Raw genomic sequence first — 22,266 nt, forward strand, 5'->3', positions numbered from 1 at the left:
GGGAGCAATTCTGTTCCCTATTGTTGTGGTCACTTTGCTTCAACCATTAAGTCATCCCTCAGAGGCTGCAGACTATGCATTTGTGAGGCTTATTTTACTCCCAAGATGGATTTGCAGTCATCAGCTTTTTTTTTTATTTCATCATGTCATTTGGTTCTCTTCAACCTGTTTTCCTAAAGCTTTTAACATATGCAGTGTCCTCCTTTATTTCCTGTTTTCCTCTCTCTAGTCCACTAATTTGTCATCTCTCTGCTCTCTTCTATCCTCTGTCTGCACTTCTGAGGGTCTGTGCTTTCACCGTTAATGAGGGAAACCATGTCACTGGGTGCTATTAGCCCACTTAAGGCAGCCCACGCAGTTTTATGATAACCACACACACACACACACACACACACACTACATAGCTCTGTATTATCCTTTATTGTTCCCTTTGTAGAGGCTTGAGAGGATAAATCAAAGCAATCTCAACAGGATACACCAATACATCATATGATCGGACATTTTAAAACCATCTAGTATGAAATATGATGGAAAATTTATTCACTCAAGAAGAAACACACAGGAATAAGGGCTGCATGATTATGGCTAAAATGATAATATAGATATCATGATTATTTACTACAATTATTTATTGATTTTACGGACAACATATTTTTCTTGCACTTTCACATTTAAATAATAAAACACTGCAGTCATTTCCATAGTATGGTACATTACCGCTAATGTATAAACCCTGGCATTAAAAATAAGAATTAAAATGAGGTTATTCTTCACCTGAATTCAGTTAATCTCTTAGAAGAAAAGTATACAATAGTACCCAAAAGGGACTAGTTATTCCTCTTCTGCTCCAGACATTCGATTGTCGTTTTTTAAGTCTATATTTTAAAAGGGTGATCGTGATTAATATTCAATGTAGTATGAAGCTCATCATATTCGGCCAACATACAACATACATGTTCTTTCCCTGTACTGCTTTGTGTGCAGAAAACTGATTTAACACAACCTTGATGAAGCAATCCCTTCTCACCACGGCTGCACACATTGAAGCCTACACCTGGGTGATTCCAAAAACGCATAGGTAGATAGCTAATTAACCCATCTGCAATGCTTCCACTTTTTACAGAATATACACTGTGAATAATAAAACGCTGTCAATCTGGCATGTGGGACAGTGAACGCATTAATATTAAACTGTACAGTTTGATTGTTGGTGTAATCCTGCTCTTTTTAAAGAGCAGCACATTCTCGAGCTCTTGCTGAACTCTGAGGAGAATAAAGCTGCAACACAGGCAGTGAATGTAATCATGTTACATCCTCGCTAAGTCTGAAAGAGGTGAATTTTTAATAAGTGAGTTTTCCCCCTGTCTAATTTCTCCCTCTCCTTGTCCTTTCTCTCTTCCTCTCCCTCTCTCATTCATCACTAATTTCCCCTACAAGAGGCAGCCATGAACCTTCCACGCCGGTCATCGAGCCCACCACGCCGATCATCGAGCCCACCACGCCGATCATCGAGCCCACCACGCCGATCATCGAGTTCCCATGGTGACAGGTAATTTCCCAAAGCACTTCATTCCCCGATATGTGACATTGAGTGATATTGTGGGAACACATACATACTTGCATGTAGCTAACTGCAACTCTATGCACTAGACACACATGCTCTTATGTGCAGTAAGTTTCTACTTTGATGATGGAAAACTGTCAGTTATTCTGTTTGAATAATACATGCGATTGTATATGTTCATTTTAATATTTTTAATAATACATGAAACATATGAAATAGGGCAGTTACATCAAATCAACTGTTTCAGACTTTTATGCATGCCTTGCTTTGACTCAGAGATTCTGGTTCACGTTGAGCATTTCTTTTACAATGAATTTATTTTAAAGACTCCCCTCCAATCCAATGTTAACATATCTATATGGTTTATTTCTATATGCTATAAGACACATCATGAGGGAAAAGAGCATTAAGTGCCATGGCTGAGCATTTCTGCCTTGAAACTGCGTCACACATCTCATACATCACATACATAAGGGACCAGTCAGCTCGTGGCTAGGGCATGCCACAGTGTATGGATGACAGCGTTGGTGGCTGGGGCTCGTGGCCAGATCCGGAATTTCTTAATGAGGAAGAGGAGAAACATTTTTCCATAGACAGAACAGCTTATGTCTGAGCCCCATATCTTGCATGAGCAGTGTGTGGTGGCCTCGCTGAAACTGCTTGCATGCTCATGTATTCACACATGCAGTTGCTGTTGCAGCGCTGCCTGCCTGTCTACAATGAGTCTTGCCTATGATAATGGCTATAAATAATAGACTGTTTTGTTTCATGATACGTGTCATTTATGTTTGTTTTAGGCAGAAAAGCTTGAGATTCTGTCCACCGAAACAAATGTTGAGTTAAAGTGAAATTCCGGCGTAAAATCCTCCCTGGGTCTTTTTCGGCAAATACACTCATCAAATAAGCCATCAGGACAATTTATTTTGTGCAACATCTACTAATGGAGATATCCGTTAACAGTCTCTAACAGCCAATTGCAGCTAACACTGATTAGCTCGGGGTGGCACAGTGACCGCTTTTTTTAACCACTAATACTGCTCAATATAACACCAAACCTCTGCAGTAGCATGAGAGTCCTTACACATAAAACGAAGCACCAACAACATAGTTAGTGTACCCAGAGTTTATTAAAAGAGTGTTTCGAAAGACTTACCCCAGCAGCTCCTCATGGTAGTCCATTCAAATTGATTACCAAATGCAATCCAAAAGGAAGGAGCCATTGATGCTTCTCTCTGTCTCAACCCATTTTCTCTGTCCGTCCTATATAATAAAGGCTTGCCAAAAAAATAATCTTTAAAAAAAAAGCTGTTTTAATGCGTTCACCGTGCTGCCCTGAGCTAATCAGTGTTAGTCGCATTTGGCTGTTAGCGACTGTAAGCGACTCTCCTGGATATCTCCATTAATAGTTGTTACACAAACTGTCTCGATGGCTTATTTGATTAGTGTATTTGCCGAAAAAGACCCTGGGATGATTTTACGCCGGAATTTTACTTTAACTATAAATATCTTTATTTTTAACGTTTCTGTGAAATATTCTACATACCGTATATACAGTTTGTTGTGTACCAGACGTGTGTCGCGATAGATGTTCCACAGTCTGCCATTACCAGACTATATTTCACAGCACTGTGGAGTATGATCTGGCTGTCTACGCTGGCTTATCTGGCTAATGGTCTAGCTTGTTTGTGTTTCTTTAAACAAATCATACTCATCTTGACAGTTCTAAGCCAACAGTGCCCTTGCAAAATAGATAGCAGAAGAGGCCTGACATCTTGCACATGAGAGGTTGCCACATATCAGGCTTTATCACAGAGCTGCACAACCGGTGATGTATAGAGATGACCCACAATGAAAACACGATCAGTTCAGTTGTTCTCCCTATGTTATCCTCAATGAATGCGTGCCTGTTCACTTGGAATCAGTATTAATGGTGATGAATTAGCCTTTTTTCTATGCTGTCGTTTTAATTGGAATCCGGGGATTTCAGTACAACATATAATTCCCCTGAACATTGATTGTCTTGTTTTCAGTCAGTCTGTTTATACAGTATGCAACCCTGTTACTGCTTGTAGAATTCCCAGAACGTTAAATCCTCTCCCCAGTAATGGACTTTTCCGTCATTGTATTATAACCGCTGTACATACAAACAGTCTCAGGCGTCTTATTGTTGTCTCTAACTTGGAAAAATTTTGCTGAAATGTCACCATTGTAATTTAACAGGTGCTAAAACTGGCATGTTGATGAGCAGGTTTTGCTCTCCTTCTCGTCCCAACAGGCCCTCCACTGAGACCCTTCAGAGGAACAACAGCAGCAACTCTGGCGTTATTCTGGACATCTCGGCTCTTAAGGTGGCAGAAGTGGACACAGAGGTGCCTCCTCTTCCACCTCGCTATCGCTTCAGGGACTTGCTGCTGGGGGACCAGACATTTCAGAATGATGACAGGTAGCATTAAAAACGCTGATTGTACTAGAGTATACGAAAGGCTGCTCAGAGATATTCCTTGCGGGGACTTTGTTTGTGTGTACGTGCATACATCTAATTTATGTTGAAATCTACGTGGATATTTGAAAAACTGCTTTCAACTTTTTGTTATATTTCATGCATTCCAGGAATGTTTTATGAACCCACATCCCTTAGAACTGCCTCATCTGCTTCTACCTGGGTTACTGTTCTTACTACATTTCTCATTATGACTTCTCATGACCCCCAGAGATGTGGCGTGACTTGTATTCAGCTGTTGGTTTTACGTGTAGGTGTCTAGAGCAAAGGAAATAGAAATGGAGTGAGGTCTTTGTAGTGATAAAAGTAGAGTCCTGCAACGCAGATCTTGTGGCTGAATTGCACTGTGGACTAGTTGGAGTACTGAAATATTTTTTTTTTCATCTCTGTGAATTGGCCTGTTTTTATGTCACATTAGTGAAGTTTAGAAAATAAATACAAGGTACAGTACATTACAAGTACTGTAGATTTGGTCTGACTGCTTTAGTAGAAATAAGATTTTAGTTTTAGACTGTGTTTTCCTCAGAGCACGAAATAGCCCGTCCCTTGGTCCTTGACTAGGGCTACAGTCACTTGAGCGCAGCAGTGTTTGGAAATCTCCTAAGTTTTTGATTATTGCTGCAGATGGAGAGGCAGACCAACAGACGCTGAATGCTGCCCTAGAGGGGACGCTGAGTACTGTGGAGCTCTCCATGGTGCTGGACTAAAACTATCTCTCTAAAGCAGGGGTGCCCAATCCTGCTCCTGGAGCAGGCGCTGCCCTGCATGTTTTAGGTTTCTCTCTGCTTAAACACACCTGATTCTAATGATGAGCTTGGGAGGGATCTTTCCCTAATGCAGGGTTTGGAAGCTGTAAAGGTCTTAATCATTTTTCAGTAGATTGTCCTCATTTTTTAAACACAGTGATATGTGGTTTTTACCTGTTGGAGAGAGGTACTTAAAAATAGAGCTAAGCAGGAGTTAGGCCCCTGACAGACAAAGTGCATTTCAGCAGCCTGGGACGGCTTTTTCTAATTGCTTTCAATAAGAGTGAAACGCTTCGCTCGCTGTGTTTTGCGTTGCATAGCCTCGAGTTGAAGAAACGTTAACCAAAAGCGTCTTCAGAAAAAAAGGAAGTGCGGTGCATCTTGTGTTTTCAACCCTGAAAAAGGCTGTTTAATTTTAAGGACCAAAATTTAGCACGGTTCTTTTTTTAAAAAAAATAAAATTGACAATGATAAAGTAAAAAGGCAGTAGTAGCCTAAACTGAAGTGGTCAGTCCACCCCACAAAGACTGAAGTTACCCCTAGTTTAATCTAGCCATGCACATACTCTAGCTGAAGTTTGATTTTCTTAGATATCCACCTCTGAAATGTCCACTTGCCGTCCATCCTGTTATTTTCCTTTACAAACCTGTAGAAATGATTAATCTGTAAGCATAATTCCTGTAACATAGAGAACTGACACTATTGTTACACCCTTCTTCTTGAACCTTGCGTAGTGTCTCACTCAGAGAATCCGGATTACATTAAGGAATAAACATTCTATTTAATTGATTGTGTAGCAGGCCCGGTCTGCAATGGCACTGTGGGGTTATCAGCGGTTGAATCCGACAGACATTGTCTATGTTATCTCTCAGCTCCAGGCTTTTGGTTTTCTGCAGCAGCAGCCATGTCTCAGAAATGAGTCGATTTCCTGCCATTGCTTTTGTGTTTTGCAATTAGCTTATTGATCTGCATCTTGTATGAATGGACAGTGAATATCATCACTTGTGAAATTTCATTTTTAACCAAATGTCAACATGGCATTCAGTTTTTCCACCATCCTCTCTTTCTCTTTACTCTCCCACTGCCTCCAAGGCTCCCCGCAGTATTGCTGTCAGTATGTTTTATATCAATGCAAGGCCTTTTGTGTACATATAACATTTATCTCAGTGACTTAGTATTTGACCATTTCCCCCCACACATTGGTCCGTGTGCCCTACCAAGGGATGCAGAAATATTGGTGTTCTACTACAGATGCTTTTGACTTTGTGTTTCTACCTGCATGCCAGTTTTATAAAATACTGTTGATGTAGCCGTTTGAAGCGAAAGATAAAGTAGCACTAACTCAGTATAGATTAACACTAAATATTATATATATATATATATGTATGTATATGTAATATAATATGTATATAATATAAATACATTCAACATACAGTAACATTGACCTTTTTACAGAATAATAGAAAACACAACCTCTTCCAGTAGGTCTGTGATCTACTGATCACTGGTCAATTGCAATGGGTAATTAGGGTTTGTTGCTGGGCTACCAAGACGTGTGTGTTTGCTGGGTCTTGTCACAGAGCCCTGCAGTAATTCAAAGATCCAGCCAAGACACAATAGCCTTTGTATCTTCAGAAGAAATAACAGCTGTAAACTACAGCTTTTCACACAAACCTCTGCACAATAAAAATACAAAAAAGGAAAATACCATTATTGATAGTGTCTTATGGCACTCTTCTGTAATTGCTAAGCCTGTGAATATTCTCATTTGTCCAGGTCATCGTTATCCCCAAATAAATTTAAGTCAAAAGCAACTGTACTTGGTTGTTTGTCTAGGAGGATGTTTCACCTCTCATCCAAGAGGCTTCATCAGTTCATGTACACATCTGACCAGGCTGGGACTGGTCCAAATGTCTGGTGTGGAGATCCAGTTATCTAACCTCTAGTGAGGGCGTTCACAAGGCCGATGATGTCGCTGGAACTCTTTGTGCTCAAAGTGCCAACAACAGTTGTTGGAGTGACAGTCGTTGGTGGGAAGTTGGTTTCGACTTTGTTAGTGCTGTACTGGGTTATCAAAGGAGTGGGCTTTCTCCTTGAGATGTAAGTGGACAGCGGAGTCCAGGCCTGAGGAGTTAGCTCTCCTGTGTTGGGTCATGCGTTAATGCAGTGGTTGTTTTGTTTCTCCAGTGTAGAGATCTTTGCATTCCTCATTGCATTGAACAGCATAAACCAGATTGCTTTTTTGGGTGTGTGGTGTTCTGTCCTTGGGATGTACTAGTCTCTGTCTGAGTGTGTTACTGGGTTTGAAATACACAGGGATGCAGTGTTTGTTGAAGACCCCAATGTGGAGGCTCCTGACATTCTCTATATTGACGTCACAGTCAAAGAAAGGCAAACTATTGTCCTTGACATATTCTCTGGTGAACTTGATGTTTCTGTCCACTAAGTTTATATGTTTGGTAAAATGTTGCACCTCTTTGGATTTAATTTTAACCCATGTCTCGTCCACATATCTGATCCAATGGCTCGGTGTTATTCCTTTGAAGAAGTTCAAAGCCTCGTCCTCTACCTCCTCCATGTATAGATTTGTCACAAATTGGAATACTGGTGAACCCATGGCACAGCCATTTTTTTGTCTGTAAAATCTTCTTTCAGATGAAACCATGGTAGCCTACGACGTGACTTCCTTGTTCATCTGTATTCCAACTGTAGGTACTTTGGGTTTAATTGGATCAATAGTGACTATCAAATGAAATATTTGATAAGGAAAATTAATAAAGAAAAATTACTAAAAATTAATAACTTCAATTTATTAAAAACGTCACACGGAGAACCAATCAAATATAGTGCCTTGACTCACGTTCAGATTATGAGATTGAGTATTCTCAATAAACTTACCGTTAATCAAGGAAATATTAGTTATCACCAATAATTATCAAAGATAATAATAAAAATGACTCTAGTTAAACCAGAGTTCCTCGGGGCACCACCGTCATAGACGGAGTGATAACTAATATTAAAGTCTCATAAAATACATTAAACTACTAATTAAGGGTTAAACACCGATAAATGTAATAGTTTAATTAGTTGAAGGATTTAAAAAGTTCTTTTCTTAGTAGAAGCTGGCTCATTCATCTTTGTGTAATATTAAATAATCAGACATATGGTAAACACAAACATTTATTAACAAATTAATAAATGCAACAAACAAAACACAATAAACTACCTAAAGCTAACAGCAAACGTATGTTTGTGTGTATGTGTGTGTGTGTGCGTGTGTGTGTGTGTGTGAGAGAGAGAGAGACAAAGAGAAGAGGTGGGGGCTCGAAGAAGGTGTGAACATTCTCTTTGTTACACAAAGGCCGGAAGCCTGATCTCTCAGTTCTTATGACAAAGTTACAATGGTATCTAGTCGTTCATAAAGTCCTATAACATGTAGTAATGCCCAGTTGGTGATTAATTACCAGCCCATGAGATGGGAGATGTTTTGCGTTGCTTGATGCCAGTGGCTGGGTGAAGAAAGGAAGCTCCGTGGTGAAGAGGTTCTTGTCTGATTGTGGCTCTTAGGCAAAAGAGGAAACAGATCGCTCTGTGCTGTGCTCAGTTGAGGATAACCGGTTGGTTAACCTTCGTGGTGATCCCACGCCATAGGCCAGGTCCAGGGCCGAGGGAACAGCTGGAAGCTGGTCTCCTGGAGTTGAGTGATCGCGTAGAGATGGAGAAGAGTAGGAGGATCATCCGGTAGAAAAGATCCAGTAGAAAGATTCAGTAGAAAGAGTCAGTAGAAAGAGAGCGAGAGATGGGGGGCTCCACTTTATATAGGCCCGGATGATGTCATCACCTGGGGGTCAATTCAGCCAATGAACAGTTTGGGTGCCTTGGAGGATTCACACCTGGGTGTGACCTGTTGTGGGGGTGAAGGCATTTTGAGGTCTTTGTTCCAACAGGCTGTGGGCCTACTGTAATCAAACTGACAGTTCGAGTTAAGCCAGAAAATGAACAATCATCTTTGGGCGCCGGTTGCACCTACATATCCCCCCGATGTCCTTGAGACTGCACCCGATGTGCGGTTTTAAGGGCATCTTTCACAGTCCATAGATGTACAGAGTTCATTTGTCAGTTCATTTAGTGTTTGCAACGTTTTGGGCAGTTATTTCACCAACTGGGAATTGGCTAAACACTACTAATATCTCGACTAGGCAAGAACAAAAGCTACAAAACAAAACCTAAACATGACAATGGCACTATACGAAATACATAATAAACATTGTTTCTCAGCTACTCTTCAGGTTAGTGAGAACAGAAGTGTTAGTTATGTAAATGACTTGGGGTGAGATACAGATGAGATGCAGCTGTCAGTTGCATGAGGACAGTTGTATGATTGGTGTGTCAATCCAAGATGTGTCCTAAACTAGTGTTTACCAGTGAGCTTATTACAAAATACAAGGAGTTGATCCAAAAGTATTTGCAAAGTTTGTACAAGGTGTTAAGTCCAATTACAATTTGGGTCTTATTGAGTTTGCTGTGGCTGCTAACAAATCAAGGTTTACCAATTTAACTGTAAGAAAAGTAAGGCTGCTGAGATTGCATTAATCTTACTATCAGTGCAGAAGGACTGTTACCTACAAAACCGAGAGGAGCGGACTCTGGAGCTCTGTTGTTTGAAGTTCTTCTTAACTCGTGGCTCAGGGCTGTAACGCTGCCTGTAGCCGTGTACAGAAAGACACTCAGAGGCGCTGTCACTGTCGGGTTCTGAACTGCGGTCAGAGATGCTGTGGTCATCATCTGAGCAGTGGTTTGGCAGGTCATTATGCTGGGCCAGGATCTCAGAATATGGCCTTCTACAGCTCCTGCTCTGGGCATGACTATCCCGTGGCAGCTGGCGGACATGGCGTTTACGCTCTGCGTCCCTATGCTGTGTTTTGTCCCCCCCTTTCGATCTGTTCTGAGGATGGGGTTCTGAGACAGAAGGTCTGTGTGACCTCACGGTGTTTGAGCTGCTGGAAGCAGATGTTGTTTCCCTTGCTTTGCAATTGACAACAGTTTCCCAAGCCACCTGTGCTATTTTCCTAACCTCGTTAAGAGAGAGGTTATCTTTTCTTGTCTCAAGAATAACGTGTGTACGTATACAAGGATGAAGATTCTGCAAGTACAGGGACTTAAAAGTTGGGTTCTCTTCTAAGCCTGGTGCATTCCTTCCTTGGAAGTATACGTGTCTCAAACGTCTAAAGTAGTCTCTGGGACTCTCTTGACGGGAATGTTTTATTTGACTAGCTGCAACCAAAGAAGCGATTTCGTCTGCAGTAGAAGCAAATTCTTCTGTCAGTGCATGACGGAGCTCATTGTAGTCATTTCTGACTCTGGCAGGTTGAGACTGTATAACTTTGCGGACAGCTTTTGAGCTGGTTTTCCACACAAGTTTAACTTTCTCTCTCTGTGTTGCATTGGGCAGGTCAATTAGATTTTGATCTAATTCCCTAAAATGGTCCTCAATGTTATGATCGCAGTTGTCTGGATCAAACACATCCATATCTTTAGCTAGAAGCTCAAGCTCTTCAAGGCGGGGACGTTGTGAGGTCACCGTTTGTGAAGGCAAGACTATGCTAGCTCTGTCATCACTCTCAAAGTGATGCTGTGAGGAGGTAGAGCAGGACTGAACTTCCTTGGTCTGCTCTGGAGAGGGCGTTAATCTCTCATTGAGGGAGGAATTTGAATTTGAAAAGCCAGAATCAGCAAGGCTGAACGACTTTGGTGGGGCAAGAGCTTCACATCTAAGCTCTAACAATTCCTTTTTGTGGGAGAAGAGCCGTGACTCTGCTGAGTGCAAATCTTCTAAATAACGCAGGACTTTGTGATTTGCTATCTGAACTTCACTAATGAGATTAGCATTTTGAGCTTTAAGGGATTCTATCTCCTTTTCTAATGCTATTTTGCTCTGACAGACAATGTTAATTTGCCGGTGGAAGTTCAGGAGCAAACATCTCACCACAGACCCTTTTGATGTGTCGCTGAGAAGGGAGTCTATTTCTTTCCTGCACTCACTTAAGTTCAATGTGTTAATGAACTCAGGGTAGCCAGGTTTAAGGCTCTGTGCTAGGGAAGAAATGAAATTCTCTACACTTGGGTTCTCCATTGTGTTAAAATGGAAGGTGAGATTAAACTTGTTGTCTAGTACAACAATGCAATTGTTTTGGCTCTGGTGTTGCTTGGCAGACACCTTGTGATGTAAATTGGGTAGTACACTAGCCTAAAACAACAGTTCCTCTGATCTACACTTTGTGGGTAGCTTGCTTCCTGCGCGGGGAGGGGCAACTACAGCACCATGTGGTTCTGGGACCAGAATTTACACTAACTGAGATGCAGGGCAGTCAGTCAGGGAATAATATCTATAAAGTACTACTCAAGCTGAGACACATGGAAGAAACAGCTGGGTATGTAACTTTATTTCACAGGGCTGGTAGCACACTGTGGCTCTATCTATCTCCACTCAGGTTGAAATGCAAGGCAGTTCCAACAGTTCACGCTCTCTGGTTCATAGGGCCGGGGGCACGCTATGAGTTAAGGGGAAGGAGCACTTAATTTAGCAACAATTTCTGACAAGACTCATTAGATTGCATTGAATATGTGATATTCCAATGCTAAACCAAACTTCAATAGCTAGCAGCAATAGCAAAATCTTAAGGGTAACTATCAGGCTTACAGAGGTTATCAATATTCTCAAATCGCTTTAGCTAAATTTGGAGAATTAATCCAATAACACCACCTTGTACTTGTTTGTAAGTACAGCTGGATGTCTACTCCTGTGGAAGACAAGTGGGGTTAAATGGAAAGACTTTTGGAAAATTTTGGACGAAAAATCCAAAAATTGTAAAATGTCCAAAAATATGACGAATATTAATATCACACAATTATGAATTATTGCCAAGCCAACATAACTAACCCTCTCACGGGGCACCAATGTAGGTACTTTGGGTTTAATTGGATCAATAGTGACTATCAAATGAAATATTTGATAAGGAAAATTAATAAAGAAAAATTACTAAAAATTAATAACTTCAATTTATTAAAAACGTCACACGGAGAACCAATCAAATATAGTGCCTTGACTCACGTTCAGATTATGAGATTGAGTATTCTCAATAAACTTACCGTTAATCAAGGAAATATTAGTTATCACCAATAATTATCAAAGATAATAATAAAAATGACTCTAGTTAAACCAGAGTTCCTCGGGGCACCACCGTCATAGACGGAGTGATAACTAATATTAAAGTCTCATAAAATACATTAAACTACTAATTAAGGGTTAAACACCGATAAATGTAATAGTTTAATTAGTTGAAGGATTTAAAAAGTTCTTTTCTTAGTAGAAGCTGGCTCATTCATCTTTGTGTAATATTAAATAATCAGACATATGGTAAACACAAACATTTATTAACAAATTAATAAATGCAACAAACAAAACACAATAAACTACCTAAAGCTAACAGCAAACGTATGTTTGTGTGTATGTGTGTGTGTGTGCGTGTGTGTGTGTGTGTGAGAGAGAGAGAGACAAAGAGAAGAGGTGGGGGCTCGAAGAAGGTGTGAACATTCTCTTTGTTACACAAAGGCCGGAAGCCTGATCTCTCAGTTCTTATGACAAAGTTACAATGGTATCTAGTCGTTCATAAAGTCCTATAACATGTAGTAATGCCCAGTTGGTGATTAATTACCAGCCCATGAGATGGGAGATGTTTTGCGTTGCTTGATGCCAGTGGCTGGGTGAAGAAAGGAAGCTCCGTGGTGAAGAGGTTCTTGTCTGATTGTGGCTCTTAGGCAAAAGAGGAAACAGATCGCTCTGTGCTGTGCTCAGTTGAGGATAACCGGTTGGTTAACCTTCGTGGTGATCCCACGCCATAGGCCAGGTCCAGGGCCGAGGGAACAGCTGGAAGCTGGTCTCCTGGAGTTGAGTGATCGCGTAGAGATGGAGAAGAGTAGGAGGATCATCCGGTAGAAAAGATCCAGTAGAAAGATTCAGTAGAAAGAGTCAGTAGAAAGAGAGCGAGAGATGGGGGGCTCCACTTTATATAGGCCCGGATGATGTCATCACCTGGGGGTCAATTCAGCCAATGAACAGTTTGGGTGCCTTGGAGGATTCACACCTGGGTGTGACCTGTTGTGGGGGTGAAGGCATTTTGAGGTCTTTGTTCCAACAGGCTGTGGGCCTACTGTAATCAAACTGACAGTTCGAGTTAAGCCAGAAAATGAACAATCATCTTTGGGCGCCGGTTGCACCTACACAACCATGGAGGCTTTTGCCACAGTAAGAGAGCGGCTCATACAGGACAATTCCTTACACAATCAAACAAATCTCAAACCAGACTACATTTGCCAACTTCTGGATTTATGCCTGAACACCACATATTTCCAGTTTAATGGCATTAGTGGTTGAGAAAAAAAAGAAAACAACAACAACTTCTTTAGGCCTGGACTCTGCTGTCCACTTACATCTCAAGGAGAACGCCCACTCCTTTTGAGGACAAAAATGTCCACATCCTGGACGGAGAGGACAGATGGTTTGAAAGAGGAGTAAAAGAAGCCATCTATGTAAAAGTAGAGAAACCATCACTAAACATAGGAGGTCTGAGACATCACTTATTTACAATTTACATTGCCACCCTTTCATCCTTTCCTTTCATTCAACAATCTAACATCAAAGAACAACTGTTCACAAAAGCCTCCTGTGGCTCGTTATGACCCAGTACAGCACTAACGAAGTCGAAACCAACTTCCCATCAACGACTGTCACTCCAGCGACTGTTGTTGGCACTTGGAGCACAAAGGTTCCAGTGACATCATCGGCCTTGTGAACGCCCTCACCAGAGATTAGATAACTGGATCTCCACACCAGACATTTGGACCAGTCCCAGCCTGGTCAGATGCGAACACGAACTGATGAAGCCTCTTGGAGGTGAAGGAGAGGTGAAACGTCTCCCTAGACAAACAACCAAGTCCAGTTGCTTTTGACTTAAATTTCTTTGGGGATCTGTAATTGCTAGTTTCCGAGCTCTGGAGTGGAAACGGAAGCAGTGGATGTCACTGGGCTTTGGCGACTCTCTGTTTCTTGGTTGATGATCTATTGCATGCTTATGGTTTGTGATGTTGATTATTTCCTGTGCTGATGCCTTGTGGAGTGTAAAGCCTCAAAACAAATTATCCCCAGAGGCAGAGTCCGTGCCGCCCTCTCTTGCTGCCCTGAAGGCCTATTGCATGACTTTCCTTGCATCTGTCATAGTGGGCTATAAGAGTAAAAGGCAGTGGGTGGAATGACCCCAACAGCAATAACGCTCTAATAACATTGTTAGAGGGGAGTCCTGTTAAGCAGCAACAAGAGCAGCCAGATGCTAAAATAAAAGCAGTTTTACTAGTTATCCATAACAAATATGATTTAAAATTGACTATAAAATCGTGCCCTCTAATACCACTGTCCATTGCATTAAAAAAATACTATACTCTATATATATATATATATACACACACACACACATATATATTACAAATATATATATATATATATATATATATATATATATATATATATATATATATATATATATATATATATATATATATATATAATATTACAAAAAGCCCAAAATATATACATGTCCAATTCCGATGGCTCAGTTAGAATAAAACGGCCAACATTAATATGCATTGCATTTTTATACAAAGAGTGCGGCCACAGCATGGCTTGGAACAGTGCTTTTGCTGACACATCATTGATGTTCTCAGTTGAAATGTTAAAAAAAAGCACAATTGCCTCCAGGAAACATGTCCTATGCAGTGACAGGTGTGTGGCTCGCAGAGCAGCCCCCTCCCTGCAGCACAACAGTGCCAGGCAGCAGCAAACCTAGGCCGTGAGGAGTCAGAAATGCTAATAATGTAGCCAAAGAAGAGCTGCCTTTTACTAAATGCGAGACCGACATCATCGACACAATTATTTATTGTTTAATCAATTGAGGTTATTGCGTGTGTTTTTTTTTTTTCTTTTATTGCTGTTTGCAATTAATAACGTACAGTAATGTGTGAATATCTTACCAATGTGTACGGGGCACTGACAAAAAATGTCACGCTTGAATATATTATTGTGGCACCAAAGACGCAGTAGAAAATTTGGGTCCACCACTGCAGCCAATGTAAAAAAAATAGTCTGGAGCACCTGCCCTCATTGACCATGTTTCTTTGTGTTTTTATGTTTTATAAGTATCTCAATGCGTGTCACTCCATCAGTATTAAGGCAATAATTCCTTCTGTGCTGTTAGAGTCTGTGGTGTGAATGTGGGTGTGCAGCATGATTGTGAGTGCTGGTGGGGATGGAGGGGGGGGGTCTCCCTCCTGAGCTGTCATTATCTCCAGGGTTGGTTGTAAGAGGTCCGTAATTATGGCATGGCTGTGTGGGTGCTCAAGAGAAGCAATCACACTGAAGTCATGAAGTCTGACATGCGACTTGTGTGTTTGAGTATTGTCTGTGCAGGTGTTGGTGTATGTGCTCTGAGTATAGACACACTGCTGTGTGCCCCTGAGTGTCTTATTATACAGTACATCTGAGTGTGTGTGTGTACGTGGATTTATTTCCAGGACTGCGAGCCAGCGCGGGGCAAAGTTAGAAATAGAAACAAGCCACCGAACACTTTTCACAAGCTGACAGGGTTGAAACAGAGCAGGAAGAAAATTGGTTACATCTATCCTTCCTAATGCATGCCTAATTCTGTTTGGGTTTTTCTCATCTAATCAAGACAGGATGCTGATGGGAGTAATGTCGACAGAATGAGGAGTGATAATTGGTCACTGAATCAGCTACTAACACCTCCTCGTGATTCAAATAGTTGTACTTGGAATGGTGGTGACCCAGTACTGACGCATGCTCTGCTGTCGAGCAACAGCTAGTCCCAGACAAGGATCATTCACTCATACTGCCGTGTAAGTGTTTCATCTCTAATATGACAACTTTATAGCGGCACAAAGAGGCCTTGTTTTTAGCTTGGTAATCATCTATTTCTGAGTTGGACTGATTCTGAAACATTTCAGAGTTGTTGATGTTCTGAAGCTACAGGGTTTCCAAAGACATTTTGAGTTAATCAAAAATGTCATGTTTTGTTTTGAGGAGAGGTGTTGCATGTCTTGGAGGCCTCCTTTTTCATAGCTTTTTTTTCTGTCCAAACACATAACAGAACCAAACTCCAACTGGAATATAAAGAGACAACAATTGTACACTGTTACTGGCAGCAGCTGTTTTGTTTGTGCTGATTCCGTGGCAGAAGCAACTGCTGGGATTTGATGCTTGAATGATTTCCATCCGAGTTTAGGAGGCTGATGATAAGATGGAGAACAAAGACAAAGAGGGAGATGAGGAGCAGAAGGAACACAAATTCCCAGAGGAAAGAAAAGCAGAAGATGACAGAGTACATGACCGAAGCAGGAAGAGAAAAGAGGCGGAGTGATGAGTGACACTGATAAGAAGATGGAGATGATGAGGATGATTATGTCCAATAAGTCACGGAGGACTGAATGCTCGCAGGCTTGAAATGCAGGCCCTCATAACAGATCCCTGCTCATTTTAAATATAGAATAATAGTTTGGTTTTGCTGTAGCTTACTTCATGTAAAATGGTGGATACATTGTTTTGAGAGTCACAACCTCCACAAAATGACATTTTTCCTTATCAGAATTTTATTGTTTCAGTCCAATAACGTTTGGAAAGTCAGTAAATTATTTTATACCCATTTAAGTTAACCTAGGGCTAAACCGGAAGTTAACGGTCTCAGTCCGCAAGACCACAGGCGAGTCACAAGCATTTTTCACTTGTCTATCTAACAGATGCAGTCTCTTTTTAATTCATTCATCTGTCTGCACCAATAAATAACCTAATTTTCACTTTAAGTCTATTTTTTTGACAATAGGCATGTAAACCTGACATCCATGGCCAATAGAAAGACTGAATAAATGTGTTGATTTACATTCTGCCACGTGGGTAGTGCAGAGTGTGCTAAGGCAGGAGCCAGAGAGCAGAACAGTTTAATCCCATAGAGTCTATGGCATAGACTCTCTCTTCACTTTTTCCCAGCAGCTGGGAACAAAGACACATGAACACTGAGGAGCTGCAGTGTTTTTAAACAGGCAAACTGTAACCTACACTATAGATATACTGTCAATTTCACTGTCTGCCATTGTCTGCCCTGCTGCTGGATGCTTTGAAATTTTTGGACAGGTCTGATTGGTGTTGGATAAACACTTTCAGCCCGCGAGCGTGAGGTTGACGTGACGGAGTCAAATGAAGGCAATGTCAGACTGAAGATGGAAACAAAATGTAATTGACAGTTCTATCTGATATCAGGCAAATATTGTGCACCATATAATGTCGTAATCATTTAGCATATAGTCTCCCAACATCCTCTCACTAAAAAGTCTAATGTACTTGAACGGCTGAATGTTGTTACTGGTGACGTGCACGGTTCCGCTTAGCAACTAGAGCTCGTAATTTAGACCATAGGTGGCATTAGTCACCACCATCAGCACAGAGTGAGTGGGCGCCAATTGAGGGCCGCTAGACTTGTTTTATCAGCAGCAGGGTGGCCGTGTGTCTGTGACATACTGTCGGTTTGGGAGTTACTGTTGTTATCACGGTGAGGCAGAGGCCCCAAACATGTTGTCCACTCATCTTTTTTGTGACATTGTATGGAGGTAAGTTTCTCTAAGGATTTGTGCAGCCAGTGTACTGGAATGTGAACAAGTAAACAGTGAAAATGAGAGAGAGCTGAGGCAATGCATTCCCGAAAAGCTCAATTTGAACAATTTCTGCTCAGAATTATTCCCCTTATCACAGTTGAGGTATTAGTGAAAGTAGCACAGCATGCTTAATCTGAAAGGAATGAGCCTGCATCTCCCGTGAAGCGTTTTATTAATGTTCATATGAATCCACATCACAGTGGCTGAGCGCACAGTCTCTGAAGGGCGTCTCAAATGAGACGGACAATTAACAGAAGGCTGCAAAGAGAGAATTATTGGAGGTGTGCACAGAGAAAAATATGATGCATGTTCCCTTTCAGAATGTGTTCCTCTTCTGAGCTGTTGTATCTTTGTACTTGGAAATCCCTGGTTTATTTGCCACTTAGCCCCCGTGCTTTATCTTGCCAACTCAATTGCATCGGTGGAGTGGACTTGTCAGACTTCAATAGACAGCTGTAATGAGGTCGTCAGCACACTAGAGGTTTCCAGAGTTGTGGGTGCGTGTTGAGACCTACAGCATAACATAGAGGATTATCCAGGAGTCAGATAACACCCTCCATCAATTCAGAGAAAGGCAATCAAATATGCAATGTCTAAATACTGAAGCTGCATTTGAATTGAAAAACATCTCCTTGGTTTTGAAATTGGTTACACAATTTTTACATTGATTATTATCTGCTTAATTACAAACAAATGATCAAATGAATCTCTCTTATTTGTGATTTTATCTGCCACTTATTTTTGAATGATGTTTGCCTGGCCAAGATTGTAAGGAAAATGTTTCATAATCAGTTCACGGCTGTGATTCACTGATCACAGATCTGCAGCATTGTTTATATTCAGTGACTTTTCTGAGCACTTAGTACAATAAAGTGGGAAAATTATCCTATCAGGTATCGTTATTTATAATACAAGAAGTATTGCATCAAAGTTTAAAATGCTATTATGGTGACAGCCTTACTGTCTGTTTACTGAACACTATCTAGCAATGGAACCTACTTATTTGAATACAAGTCATTCCTGCTTTCAATATACTAATAGAAGCTATAAATACATTGCAATTTAAAATGTACATGTCAGGGAATTTTAAGACATTGATATAGAGTATTACAGTACCGTAGTACATTGAATTCTAGTAAGCTGCAACTGTTGTTGGCTAATTGCTCTTGTACTGTTACAGTAATGTACCTTCTTGTCAATACAAGAATGAGTCAAATAATAAAATGTGTTGGCAGAAAAACATTGAAATTTATCCAAGTGAACATCCCTGATTTGTGAAAGAAATCCTCACCTTACTTTTTTGGACATATTTTATAGCATAGACTCTAAGCTAAATTGAACATGCTTACATGGCTCCTTGTAGTCACGTCTTCTGTTCATCCTAAATTTGTGCACACACAGAGAATATTATCACAAGAAAATAGACTACCTAAACAAATTCCACCTATCCATAATGAGTGGGCCTTACACGTGCATCTCCAAGTCCATTGATCTCAAAGACCGTCTGTTGGCAGCTCGTCACATACAGAGGCTTCTGGCCTGTCAGGTGTGACACTGTGACTATTACTTGTAGGCGGGGAATTACAGGTTAAAAGAAAATTGCAATTAATCGCAATTCATTTATTTTAATCAAGTAATTTCTTTTCGTCAATTAGTCGATACTCGTCTATTTTTAAGGCGCTTTCATGGCGTAGCGACCGCGCTCTCAGTCAAACAAAATTCAACTCAGCTTTTATACAGCTCCTAAGGTCCTGTTTTTATGTAGTGTTCTTTTTTCCAAGCGCTCCGGCTTCTTTGTGCAGACGATTTCAGTTGAAAATATCTGAACTTTTCAGAATAACTCTGGTGTCATTATGAGCACTCCTGTTCAGGGAAATATCACAACAAAGACAGAAAAGCCCATTTGTGGGAGCACACCAATTGTTGCTGGTAAGTGTTAGTTTTTATCACCCTACGGCTAGCCACCAGACAAACATCGATGTCATTGTCATAGAAACAAAACCCACCAGCAGGGCTTCAGCCACTGCCAGAGGCTCTCTACCGCAAACATTCAAACAAACTAAACAACTATTCAAACAGTTGAGGTACAACAATTAATACCGGACATACTTGGTTGTGATTAATAACTACAGAAGTGATTAAAAGTTGTTGCTTCCATCATTTTATACAATTTTGCAACTGTTATATCTACATCTATGTACATGAGCTGACAAATAAAACCTGATTGTCCCATTTTATGCAAATGAGGACGACACCCCTGCTGCATTCTGGCACAGCGTCATGCTGGGAGCGCTTGTTTTATTCATGAAACTGTTGAACATGGCCTGTTTGACTTTAATGTGGCCCGATAAAAAGTGCTTGCATATTTTCATAGAAATTCCAAAGGGAAATGGTAATTGTATCGTAAAACTCCAAAAAGCAGTGTGTGTGTAGGCATATTCTTCAGTATGAGCAAACGCTACACATGTTTCTACACAACCTTAAGTAGTATTTCTTCACAATTCAAAAGGGTCTCTCTCATCTTTTCAGGGCACATAAAGAAGATTGAAAAAAATGATTTAATGGTCCCACAGACAATTTGAAGATTCTTTCTTTTTTCAGTTTACACAAGTGAACATCCCTCCTTCATTTTTGGAAGAGAATATAAGGTTATGACCAGTAAATGGGTAGATGAACCTATTTGCACGAAACAGCCTTTGGCGTTGTGATGTGCGTGTGTAAACTCCTGTGTGTAAACCTGCCAGTGGCATTGGCTAGACTATCTCCTCCTCCCTGGCTATGCTGTGCACAGGCAGACAGCTCGCCCACAGCAGTGCCAGCTCACTGCCTTAATATGTTTTGATAGAGGAAGCATTATCGCAGCTCTCTACGCCCATCTGCAGCTCAGAGTGTGAAGCTGAGGCTAACCCAATGATGATGCAGCATTAGAAGGAGACCTGGTTGCTCTCCAATACTTTCTTGAATTATCTGGCTCATCGACGGCTTTGGTGTGCTCTCACAGGCGAATGTAGCTCACAAATTAAAGTCATAAAGAAAATGTAGCACTTTTGCATGTTCTCGACATCAAACCTATGCAAATTCCATCAATGAGAATTGTAAATAAATTGTTGTTCCCTCTTATGTAATGCATGTTTTATCCAGTAATATGATCGCATATTTAGAGCAATGCCCTCAACTGCATTATTCTACAACTTCAAATGTGACAGCAATGGCACTTTGTCACAGCATGGTGTCTCAGTTTCCGTTTTTTTCTGTTCTCCTTTTATCTCAGTAGCTGGAAGTTACTCATCTTGCAGAATTTGATTCAAGTTAATGTGCCAAAAACTTCTGAGTGGAATGCTATACCCAGTTCTCAGCTAATAGGCTTCGCTGCTGCTTTCTTTCCGTCATTTACATCTCTGCATTTTGCTGTCCTGTCAAAATCCAGCTAAACCTAAAATAATATATGTAAATATCCAGTGTGAATCTGAAACCACTCAGTTGGCTAATCATGTGGAAGTAATTACAGAGCTGTGCTATATTTTAGAAATAAGCTGCATCCTGTAAGCACATGCCCAATAGGCCTATAAAATCATAATAAGGAGCTGGAGATGAGAAATATTAACAGATCTTGAACTGCTATTATATTTTGTATTCATTTCTGGCAAAAAGGAGTATGTATTAACAAGACAACAATATCATACAGATTTTGTTTTCTACGTTTATTTTTTGCATCATCGGAGCATAATTTGTCTTATTTTCCTCTGTTCCCAAACAGAGGAAAATAAGACAAATTATGGTACCAGCAGTTTTTGTGATGTACCTGAAGCATGTAAAGGGGTTGAGCAGCTTGTTCGAGGGTGCCACATTAGTACAACCTCACAGGAGATAAAAACCCAGGGCCATACTGCCATCTGTGTCATTAGATATACTTAGTGTATACAGTACATTACTCAGGCACTGGCCAATCTCTGTGTCCTGTAGTACCGTGTGTTTTTGCCATGCTAATGTTTTCAGATCAAGCTCAATCTGCAGTTCTCTACTTCACCACAGTGTGTCTCTGTGCTCAAATTTTTGCTTCTACACCTGTTTTTTCTACTGATGATCTTGTCAGCATCCTTTTCTCTTGCATGTGTTATCTGTCTTCCTCTGTCCATTCATTTTTATTTAATTTTTTTACTTTTTTGCACTGAAAAGAAACCAGTCCACCAACCCATGCAGGACGAAAACAGAATACTTTTTGCACATGATTAAATTATGCCACATTTCTCATTGTATTGCATTTAATGAACAATGAAAATAGACAGATCAGTTTCTAAGAACTTGATAATAGAGCTGGGCGATATATTAATATTATATCCTGTTACAAGACTGGATAACGTCTTGTTGGTTTTGGATATTATAATATGACCTAGGCCTATATGTTGTATTTTTCCTGGTTTTAAAGGTTGCAGTACAGTAAAGTGATGCCATCGGAAGTTACCAGACCAGTTTGTCATTTGCCTTTACCCATGTACCCACACACTCATAACACCCACATAACTGATGATTATTTATGTATAAATATTTTGTAAAAGCACCAATAGAGAACTAGTGGTTGACCAACATGGGTTTTTCATTGCCGATATTGTGAGAGCAGTGCAGCCAATAAACAATATATAATGCCAACATCATGTTGTTCTTGTGTTTTCATCAAGTAAAATACA

The 22,266-nt window shown here is 40.5% G+C and overlaps 1 protein-coding gene across 1 annotated transcript in view; it reads left to right on the forward strand.

The window, feature by feature from the left end:
• Positions 1–22,266, forward strand: part of kcnt1b (potassium sodium-activated channel subfamily T member 1b) — a 78,513-nt gene that overhangs the window by 2,655 nt on the left and 53,592 nt on the right. The window contains exons 2-3 of the mRNA XM_083911803.1: positions 1,438–1,549; positions 3,840–4,007. Coding sequence (XP_083767929.1) covers positions 1,438–1,549; positions 3,840–4,007 — 280 coding nt within the window. The remainder of the gene's footprint in view (positions 1–1,437; positions 1,550–3,839; positions 4,008–22,266) is intronic.

The sequence above is a fragment of the Echiichthys vipera genome, assembly GCF_963691815.1.
Source record: "Echiichthys vipera genome assembly, chromosome: 4".
NCBI classification, from domain to species: domain Eukaryota; kingdom Metazoa; phylum Chordata; class Actinopteri; order Perciformes; family Trachinidae; genus Echiichthys; species Echiichthys vipera.